The sequence below is a fragment of the Schistocerca gregaria genome, chromosome 1 (genome assembly GCF_023897955.1).
Source record: "Schistocerca gregaria isolate iqSchGreg1 chromosome 1, iqSchGreg1.2, whole genome shotgun sequence".
Lineage (NCBI taxonomy): Eukaryota > Metazoa > Arthropoda > Insecta > Orthoptera > Acrididae > Schistocerca > Schistocerca gregaria.
Window position 1 is genome coordinate 289151706 of NC_064920.1, and position 10901 is coordinate 289162606.

General features: G+C 38.6%; 1 protein-coding gene across 1 annotated transcript in view; it reads right to left on the reverse strand.

Moving 5' to 3' along the window:
- LOC126341283 (centrosomal protein of 76 kDa-like) overlaps positions 1-4926 on the reverse strand; it is a 139783-nt gene extending 134857 nt beyond the window's left edge. The window contains exon 1 of the mRNA XM_050001761.1: positions 4664-4926. Coding sequence (XP_049857718.1) covers positions 4664-4732 — 69 coding nt within the window. The 5' untranslated portion in view covers positions 4733-4926. The remainder of the gene's footprint in view (positions 1-4663) is intronic.
- Positions 4927-10901: the final 5975 nt, after the last annotated feature.

Genomic DNA, 10901 nt, shown 5'->3' on the forward strand with positions numbered 1-10901 from the left:
TATGAAGAAATATCCTGAGCATGTGATCAAAAAATTCAAGCACTATGAGTTCATCCACCAATTATATTTCCTGTTTCCTCCATGCTCCGTAACACGTGTATGTACATACCGTGCTAATATACAGTTTTTGGTGGAAAATATAGGAAAAGAAACAGGAGTATTTCCATGCAGAATACGAGACTCCTTGTATGTTACTCTGTTAACTTTGAGTACATGTCAAGAAGGTGTAAAAGATTCAAATGTAACTTTGTACAAAATCAGTGAGGAAGAAACAATTCATAATCAAATGCAATGGCCTCAATGGAAAGACATTGATGGACACCCCCCAACTGTAACAGAAACTGGATTTCTATCTGACTGTGTAAAAATACAGGTGCCGTAGTCAGCATTCAAACTTCATTGTTATGCGAAAAGAAAACAGTCTCAACACTTTGAAGATATAAAGAGGACATCTGTAAATCAGGATGCAGTTGTTCACGTGGACTTTGTGAAAAACTACATCACTGTGGGCAAAGATGAAATTCAAAGTGCTCACTGGCATCAGTAACAGACTACTATTTTCAATGCTGTTGTTTGATTAGTTGTGGTATTATCCACAATTATGCCTTTATTAGTGATGTTTAATGCATAGCAAATATTCACTCAGGACACTCCATAAAATCATGCCACAAGACATGAAGGAACTGGCTTTTCTGCACAGTTCAAGAATCATTTCACAATGATAACCAGTTTTCAGCTTACAAAGCCATCTTCAGACATTTACTGAGTATAGTCACCAAAGAAGTTACAATGTTAGCAAACAACATTGGAAGAGAAGTAACACGTCTAGACTGAAGCAGAAACATACAGTAAGTAACATCTTAGACAGCGTGGTGTTAATGCAACGAAAAAGTAAAAAATTGAACAGTAAATAAATAACAATGGAGCAGTCAGGAAAAACTTTAACACAAAATAGGAACAGCATGCCTATGTAACAATTTCCATTAAAAACCAAAACTAATAAAATACAATAAAATTAATCTTGACAAGGCTACATTAGGAGGTATAAAACATGGAGAGTGATACACAAACCAATTAAAAGAAGAAACGGTTATCAGTGGAACTACAGAATACATAAGGAACTTAAGAAATAACACTCAGATAAACAGAAATAAATAAATACAGGAAAATGGAGGCATTTGAAGGAACATACAGTAAATGCCATCTTTGAGAGTGCGATGGTACTGCATTTTAAAGATTACATTTACTGTATGTTCCCTCAAACGGCTCCATTTTCCTGCATTTTTTTATTCCTTTTTATCTTATTGATAATGCTTAAGTTCCTTATATATTCTACAGTTACATTAATACCTGTTTCTTCTCTTAATTGATTTGTGTATCACTCTCCATGTTTTATACCTCCTGATGTAGCCTTGTCAAGTAATAATTTTTTTTTATTTTTTTTTATTAGTTTTGTTTATTAATGGAAACTGTTATTTAGGCATGCTGCTCCTATTTTGTGTTAAAGCTTTTCCTGTGTACTCCACTGTTATTTACTTACTGTTCATTTTTTTTACTTTTTCATTGCATTACCACCACACTATCTAAGATGTTAATTACTGTATGTTTCTGCTTCAGTCTAGAAATGTTACTTCTCTTCCAATGTTGTTTGAAAACATTGTAACTTCTTTGGTGACAATACTCAGTAAATGTCTGAGGATGGCCTTGTAAGCCAAAAACCGGTTAACACAATAAAAATAATATTGCTGGACAAAAGCAAACTAGTGCTTTTCATTTAATGTTGCTCTACGAAGAACCAACGAAAGATTCTGTTAACAATCACTACACACTCTAATTTTTCATATTTTCAGTCTGACTCTAAATATTTCTGCTGACTGGAATTTTTCGGTCACTTTTCATGGCAAATGGAAAGTTGATGGTGTTGGAAAAAATTTCAAAAGATATGTTTAGTGCATGATGAAATCATGTCAAGAGATTGCAAACTCACCATATGAATTCTATAAATGTGCAAAACAGAATTTAAAAGATGTAACACTGCCGTTTGCAAACTGAAGAAGTTAATCTTCATCATCATTTATGGGTGGCTGCTGGAAAAATGTGCAACCAATTTCACCCTCTTTCCTAAGGTTAAATAGGTAACTACATCTACTGAGGAAAGGATGTTTATGGTATCTGTAAACCCTAAACAAGAGGAATGAGTGACAGGTCCGATTTATCAGCAAGTATAAGAAGCAGCAGCCTCATTCAGCAAAGAAAACAGTAACATCAAGCCAGAGAATTTTGTACTTGTTTCTCTAACTGCAGAAAGAAGGACTAATCTGTAGAAGTGAAGGACTATGAGGAAGAAACCAATCAAGTTTTACCCTACTACAAGGATCTCAGTGGAGCGTTGGATTTGGCCACTAAATGAAACAAGTATTGGGGAGACATATCAGTAATTGCAAAGAAAGCACAAACTCCTAATTTGTATTTATAACACATGTGAGTTGTGCACATTTGCAACCCATTTTTTCCCATATATTGCACTGCATATTTTGAAATGTATGATTCATTTTAACACTCATTTCAATGCAAACTCCCTTTAGTTTCTCCCATTTCACACCAACGTACTGTGTTTCGTGTGTTAAACACACACAACAGACACACATGTAGACTAAAATTTAAATGTGATCTATGCATTCCAGTGATATTTCTATTCTGTTGTTTTAAAAGTGAATATTTAATTTATAACAAAAATTTATTTCAAAGAAATTTATAGAGCCAGAGAACACATTTTTAATAAAATCTCTACTTATCTAGAAAAGACCTTGTCATCCGACACTCAAGATGCAGACTACTGTAACATAAGAACTTCAAATTTTTAGCAAGTAAGTTGTGCTATCTGTGATGCTTTTTCAAGTGTATTTGTTGTCTAGTCACACACGCGACCACAGAATGGCCCAAATGTAACAAACTAACAAGTGTTTTAAGGAGCTTTATATCCTTTCTGGTAGCTATGTTCTTTGAGAGTATGTGAAAAACTTACTGTAAGAAATTTCCATTTGGGAAAACTTCAACAGCAATAGAACAAAATGGATTTTTGTACTGCACAAAAAAGGCTTTTAGGGCCATTTAAAAAATAAATAAATAAAACAGACTCATGCAGAACTGCCTTCCATGTACCAACACCCTATGTACAAAATAATAATTTCATTAATGAAAGCAACACATTATTACAATAAATGTAGATATTCATTCATATGATACAAGAAATAAAGGCTAGCTGAGAAGCACACCTCACAGACTGAAAGCTGCTGAAAAACGACCTTGATATTCAAGTGTAAAATTGATAAAACATGCCCAACTGCACAGGCCAGTACATGTGAAAGGAGGTGTGAGACACTTCTAAAGGATTACTTAGCTAATGGAAGAATTTTATAGTGTAAAGGAGTATGTATTCATATATCTTTATTCATCCCATAAATCGTGATTTAGTACATAGTTTGTACAAACAATATAGTATGAGAATGAGGTTAGTGCTGTTATTACTTGTACATATGTACTGCAATCATTTGAAAATATTGTAGTATGATATATTTAACTAACTCCTAGTAGGCCCTATGTTGTTCTATATTGTATATTACAAGTACACACTCTGTACATAATTTAATCAAATGGGATGAAATAAAAATCAAATTAATCTATCAGTCAAAATCAAATCCATGTGAAGTGTACTCTTCTGGCACTGTTACAGGGGTGGTGTAGTGTACTAGGAGGTTTTTCTTCAGTCAAGGATTATGTTTGTGAACTTGACAGTTTCTTTGCCATTTGAAACTAAATTCACATCAATGAATTATCCGACAGAAATACAAGACTGGGAGAAAGTATTTTGCACTGTGAAATCGTGTTCGCAAAATTTTCTCCGTATTTTGCTTCCATTCATAAACATATTGGTTAGCTTTACCACTCTAAAAGTACCGAGTGATACTGGTGAGTTTCCCCAGTATTTTGCAGGAAAATTAAATTCGATAGTCTTGGTTATCTGTGATTAACTGGTTATCACGAGCCCAAAAGCTCATTTGCTTGTTACAGACTGATGTAATTTCCAAGCTTGCCATTCAGTATTGCCTACTGAGCAATACTGGGCAAAACGTAGGCACAAGAGCCATGAAACGACAGCACGATGCGCTCATATTTACACTAGTCTCGGTGCCGCTGGGTATGATTCCGACCTGTAAACGTGATAACTCCTATACTCTCGGAATTGACAAATAAAAGCTGTTGCTCTTACACCCGAAGTTTAAAAATTGCAAGAATTGTCAACCTGACTTCAGTGACTGACTCATGACTCAGCGTATACAGGTATATAAATATATTGCTCTTAATCTCTCATTTCTTTTCGCTCCCTTAACATCGTGTGGAATAAATGATTCGATATTTGCCTGTTCCAACGTTTCAGAAAATAGATTCTTCCGAATTTCGACTACTAAAGAATGCATTAAGAAAAGAATGCTTTATATGAATCATTTAGTGAATGCTAACTTTTGGTGCTCATTTTCAAACCCGGGTGTGATTATTTCTTTGTGCAGAATTGTTACAGTGTTTAGTGGCGTATTTTAGAGAAATCGATGTGTCTTCGGTGATTCACTATGATGCTATATAATTTGTATACTAAGTAACATACTTCATAAAGGTGTAACTGAATATGTTTTCTCAGCGTTTCTACATTGATGTCTTCCTCGCTTAGCTCCATATTAAGCTCTTAATTAAACACTATTTCTGTTCATAAAGTTTCCACAGTAAGACGCATTGTACTATATACACGTTCGACGCTATGGTGTCCAAATTCTAACTCATTGCATGTTTGCTACTGTTTGTGAACAACATTTGAACATTACTACTCCGTCCAGCAAACCTGATGTAAACAAACAGAAACGCGATGATTGGTCAGAGGCCATAGCACGCGTACAGTGGTGTTGATACGCTCTTGGAAGTAGGTCCAACTTATGTATTAGATATATTATTACTAAGTCACGTTAAATGAAACTTTAGGATCTTCAAATCTGTCAACAGTCATCAACGTTTCTCTTAATCTCGCTTTAGCTAAGTAGTATTTATTTCAAAAATCGCGTACAGTCACAGCCTCCGCACTGTTGTGCTGATGTGATCTGATTATCATTTCGGTCTTGTATGTTTCTCTGCGGCCGAAGAGCGGCGTAGTATGGTGCTGCAGGCCTGCCTGTAAACAGGTTTAAAATAACAATAAAGGAAAAAAAATATGTCCACCATCTATTCATCTCACATTGTCATCATTTCTGTCTCGTAAGTTTCTCGAGGCCGAAGAGCGGCGTAGTATGCTGCTGCAGGCCCTCCTGTAAACAGGTTTAAAATAACAATAAAGGGAAAAAAAATTGATCTGATTGTCGCGATGCTATTTCGCAGTATGAAAATGGCTGAGGCTGATCCTGTTCCGTCATCAAACGCGAGTGTGGAACGCGGTTAATAAGTGCCTAGAAATTGGTAGTTCTTAAAATTTCTCATAAATCCACAGAGATAATCCGCTTAGAAGTTTTCCGTGGGAATGCATTAGATATAGTTAAGAAAGAAGCAGACAGACTGCGTAGACGAATCGGTACTGCTTCAAGTCTCCCATCTGTAATTTTTTTTCTCGTTCAGTTAGAAATACCAACATCTCGTAATTGTAAAATGCATGATCATTTTTATGAATAATAGACGTCTTCTTGTTTGTAATTACATATTGCACGCGAAATTCATGTTTTTATTTCAAATATAAATTCGTAACTATCGATATTTTATGAAATATCGATAATCGTAAATTAAGAAAACATGATAATTGAATTTTTAAGGCAAAAACGAAAAACCACATCTCTTTATTTGGACTATGTTCATTGTTTTATATCACAGATGTATGTAAGTGTCGAAGAAACACGAAAATCATTTTCACAGCATCGAGTACACCATACAATTTTTCCATTTTCCACTGTACCATTACAACATGAACCCCAAAAGAACTGATATGGAGCGAATTTAAAGGATTTGGCCAGACTTAGTGGAACTGACACACGCAGTTTTGTTATATGTCACTGCCGAACGCTGCCGGGATATAGAACGGCACGTCGTGAAAGAAAAGAAGATGATGCGGCACCTCATTGGCTTTGTGGATTTTGTTGTTGATCAATTCGTTATCAACATAGCTGGTGACAGTTCCAGAACTGAAATGTATTTTCTCGGTTTCGGATAAGGAAGGAGCTAAGGGATTACCTGATGACTGTATTTCATACCTGTAGAGACTTCAGTATTAACAGTACGGTGAAATCCCTGCAGTATACTTCTGGATCACACATAGCTCAGTCAGAAAAATTATCCTGCGTTTAAGTTATGAATTTTCATCACTCTTGTTTGTAATCAGAATACTTTGGCAGGTGGGAAGAAGAGCATTTTACGCTTTCCGTCCGCCCTTGGATAAGCAGCAGCCAGCAGCAAGTCACACTTATTTGTATTATAGTTTAATTCTAAGTTTCTTTGTGTGCTTTTGGGTACTTGCACAGTTTAATTCACAAATTTCGGGCGTATTATAGTATTTGAGAGTTGTAGCATCGCGTTTTAGTACCCGTATAGTGTAAATTCGTGTAGTCGTCAGTCATCTGTTTGTTTTGAACCGCCTGTGAGATAAAAGAAAGGAAAAAACATTGTTAGGGATGGATAGAGGCTGCGCCCATTATGTACGGATTCAGGGGGAATTGGCTACAGTCTGCTAACAGCTGGAAGCTGTGTTGGCCGTGGTCGACAGGCTGTTGACCTGGGCCACAGCGACATTGGGACACCCAAGCAGAGCGCTTTGGCGCCTCTGGAATGTGTAGCATGGCCTGGGATCTCTGATACAACTGCGCCCACAGATTCAGACGTCCCTGCTGGTCGTCACTTGCCTGACGGTGATCGGCGAACTGTGGCGGTGTAACGAATTCCTGGACGGAAGGCAAAAGTTGGAGTTGGGCGCAGTGCTGTACCCTTAAGCCTCCGTAACAGGTTTGAGGTACTGCCCGCTGCTGAAAGTACCTCTGAGCCAGCAAGGAGGGCAGCCTCGCCTGTTGTGGCAGTGGCCGGTCTTCCTGAGAGGTTCAGACAAGTGCAGAGGTTGGATTGCTTGTCATTGGAAGCTCAAAGGTTAGCTGCATATCCCTAAGGGGCTCCATCACCCACCTAAGGACGGGAAAGCCAATGTGCCATCCGTGTGCATACTGGAGGGAGTCATCCAAGATGTGAAAAGCATCCTTACAGATGCCATGAAGGGTACAGGGTGCAGCCAACTGCAGGTGGTGGCTCATCTCGGCACTAGGGCTCATCTCGGCACTAATGACGTGTGTCACTGTGGATCAGAAGATATTCTCTCTGGTTTCCACTGGCCTTCTTGTTATGCACGCTGGTTGTGACATATTTCACTCACTGGATACACGTGTTCAGTAACTTCAACAATGAAGGTGCATAAAGAAGCTCCTTGTCTGTGATTATTGCTGACACATTGCATTTGCATGACATCTATTGACAAAAGGGGAAAACAAATTGATTTAGTTTCTTCAGACACCACTAGAGTCGTGAAAATAGTTTTCCTAAAATGGTGCAAAGTTACTCCTAAGGTGCATAGTCCCCCCCCCCCCCCCCCCCCCCCCCCCCATTTACGGTAGTATTCTTGTCAGGAATTCTGATGGATGTGCTGTTAAGCTGATTGTACAACATTTCTTGCAATTATTTGCCCTTTCTGTCATGGCAATTGTGTGAATTGTATTTTTCCAAAAGTGATGATCATGTTTGGCTTGTGGGGTGATCAACTGTGGGGTCATCAGAACCCATACAAACTCTCAATCCTTACACAGTCCAATCTCATCACATCCATTAATGATGATTAAATGATGAGGACAATACAAACACCAAGTCCCCGGGCAGAGAATATCCCCAACCCAGCTGGAAATCAAACTCGGGACATGTGATCCAGAGGCAGCAATGCTAGCTACTAGACCACAAGCTGCAGACATTTCCAGAAGTCTTATGGTAGATTTCTAGTCTCACAGATTCCACAAACCAACATGAATAATTGTTCAGTTGGCAGTTTTCCAATGACTTTAGAAATTCTAAAGAAATGTTATCTATGCCTTTACCTCATTTGATTGCATGTCTTACAAATCTCTGTGAAACTCTGACTGTAATACAGGATCCCCTATGTCTTGCATAACAACTTCCATTTCTTCTTCTGGCATGTCATCAGATAGTCCTCCCGCCTTGTACTGGCTTCCAGAATATATAAATATTTTTTCCCATCTAGCCCCTCTCTTCTCTATGTTTAACAGTGCGAGTCCTACTGCAGTCTGTAGGAGCCCACCAGAGACAGCCTCCTACATGAGTTTAGAATAGGTGAGAGAAGGTGCAGTGGTGGAAGTTCTGTGGAGCACCAGGACACTAGGGATACATCATTCAATTAACAGACATTTATTTCCGAGAGTTTTGCAACCATTTCTCTTGTTCTCAGTGCTGGCTAGCAGTGGCCGTGCTGAACCCGTATTTTACAAACTCACACATCAGTTCCCAGCAAGGAAAATGCAGATGCAGGCTCTGGGATTGTCTGTGTTCAGCTCTGTAGACTCATGATAGGAGGACATGATGGCTGGTGCGTCACTACAGCCCAGTGTGGCTGTAGATGTTGTAATGTTCCAGGTCAAGGCCATCATGCAGAAGAAGAATCTGTTGGCATGTGTTGTGATCATCTTCTGATTTCCAAAGGAAGTAATGGCTTTAATTGTCTGTAACAAACATAAAAATTGCTCATCAATGTCGGGGGGAAAAAATGTAATGATAATCTGTTAGTTCTTGTCTGGACAACATACAATTGACATTGATGTTAATGTAGAGTTTACAGTGCAATAAAATATGTCAGTGGAAGTAAGAAATTGTTCATTTATCCATCAACACTTCTAATGTGAATGACTATGTGGACGTGTAATTGAGATAGAGTAAGAAGGTCCCTCAATTTTGCAGTACTGTTGCCAGCTTCAACTCTGAACCACTAACAGTCACAGGCAAAAACAGCAGCTGTCTACAGAGATGTGACAACACTAAGTTGTTGCCATAGAGACGTTTACAAAATCACATTAGGTTACTGGTCAAGGCAGGCCCGCATAAATACTGCACCCAGCCCACTGCAACTGCTAGGATCAACTTATGGTGACTCAACTACAGTAGATGGAATTTGCATCTGATTTCACCATGAGAAGATTCATTTGCTTATGAAAAGGTCTTGTGGAGGATTTTTGAGTTATTGAAGTTAAAGTGAATTTTCAGTTGGTAGGTAGAAGCAAGAGCAAAGATAATACTCTAGTAGTTTATTTATTGAAGCCACAGAGCTTTTATGGAATTGCTGATATGCTAATGATTGAAATTTTTGTCCCTCTCTTCTTCCAAGCCTGCAGAAAGTTAATCTATTTCATTGAAATAATTCGAATTCATTGTGGCAGACCTTTGTAGAAAAGACATCTGAAAGGGTCCAACTGAATTAGTATACATACATGATTGAATGTTTTCACCAGCTGGATGTTAGGTACAACATTTACCGATGTTATAAGTTTAAATAATAACATAAAAAGGGGTGTGGCACCTCATTGTCTGTCAGACTCTCAGTGCTCTCACTGAGTGAACCTGCATTTAAGTTCTGCCCCAGAAATCTGCATGCCCCTGTTGTTGGTTGTCAAGGTGACATGAAGGAAAGCCTGAGGGGAGGTCTCAGCATACAGTTGATAAGGCAGCACTTGTACTCACCAGGAGTGGCAGCACAGGCATCCTGCTCCCAAGTTGAAGAGCTCGCAGATGGACCAATTGGTTCTTCATCAGTGGAAGACCGGTTCAGCCCTCATTTTCAATTGGTCACTGTTGTGACTGGCAGGAGTACCCCTCACAAAGTTAAAGTTCCTTCCACAGGCAGACAGCTGTGGACTCATAGCAACGGGCTCCATGTTGGCAGTTGCTGTAGAAACTTCATGGTATTCACTAGGTATCCTGCAACTATCACAGCTGACCTTCCTTCGATGTCAGTGATGCAGATGGAGTGACATAACTCTGAGAGTGAGTGGATGGGAGGTAGGGCTTTTATAGCCGTCAATTACATGATTCCCCCATACCAGTGACTGAATGTGTCCTCATTTTGTGAACCTGTCAGCACCCTCAGCTGGCCTGTGTTTAACTTCAGAGCTTCAGATCTTTCTTTTGTGCAAACTTTGCAGTCTGAAAGGCATTCCTGTGTCAGCCCCAGGTGAAATTACTACACACAGCCCCATTACAGAAGAGCATCGTGTCTGATATGCACTATTGTCTTAGTGCTGAAACAGGTGTTCCTGACATTCTCTCTTGCACACTGTGAAGAAATAAGCTCCCTGTGTGTTTTCACTTCACTTCTTCAAAGTGTCAACATTGGTTGTGCCATTTTTGCATACTCAGCAGGTGTGTTCCACTTCACACTATCCCAGCTGGTTCCAATAAAACGTTATCCCTACACTTAATTACTATTCTACTGTGTAACAGACTCCAAAATTGTATAATTCATCCTAAAGTTTTGCTCTTTACTAAGTAGTACGCATCTCTGTTAATTTATCCTTTCCTGAGATATATATGTTTTTAAATCTAAGCTAATTTCGTAAGTTAATTCCTAACCAGTTCTCTATTCCTACTTTCTGGTGCTTATACCAATGATTCAACTTTAATTACTCCACAGCATTTCCTGTCATATTGCTAAACCAGGCAACGGGTAACTGACGCACAGATAATTCTGAGTGCTGTACTGTTCTCCATTTGTAATAAAAGTAAATTAAACAAATAGCGACCTGACTATGCTGTTTCTCGCAGTATTGTTGGATGTGTTG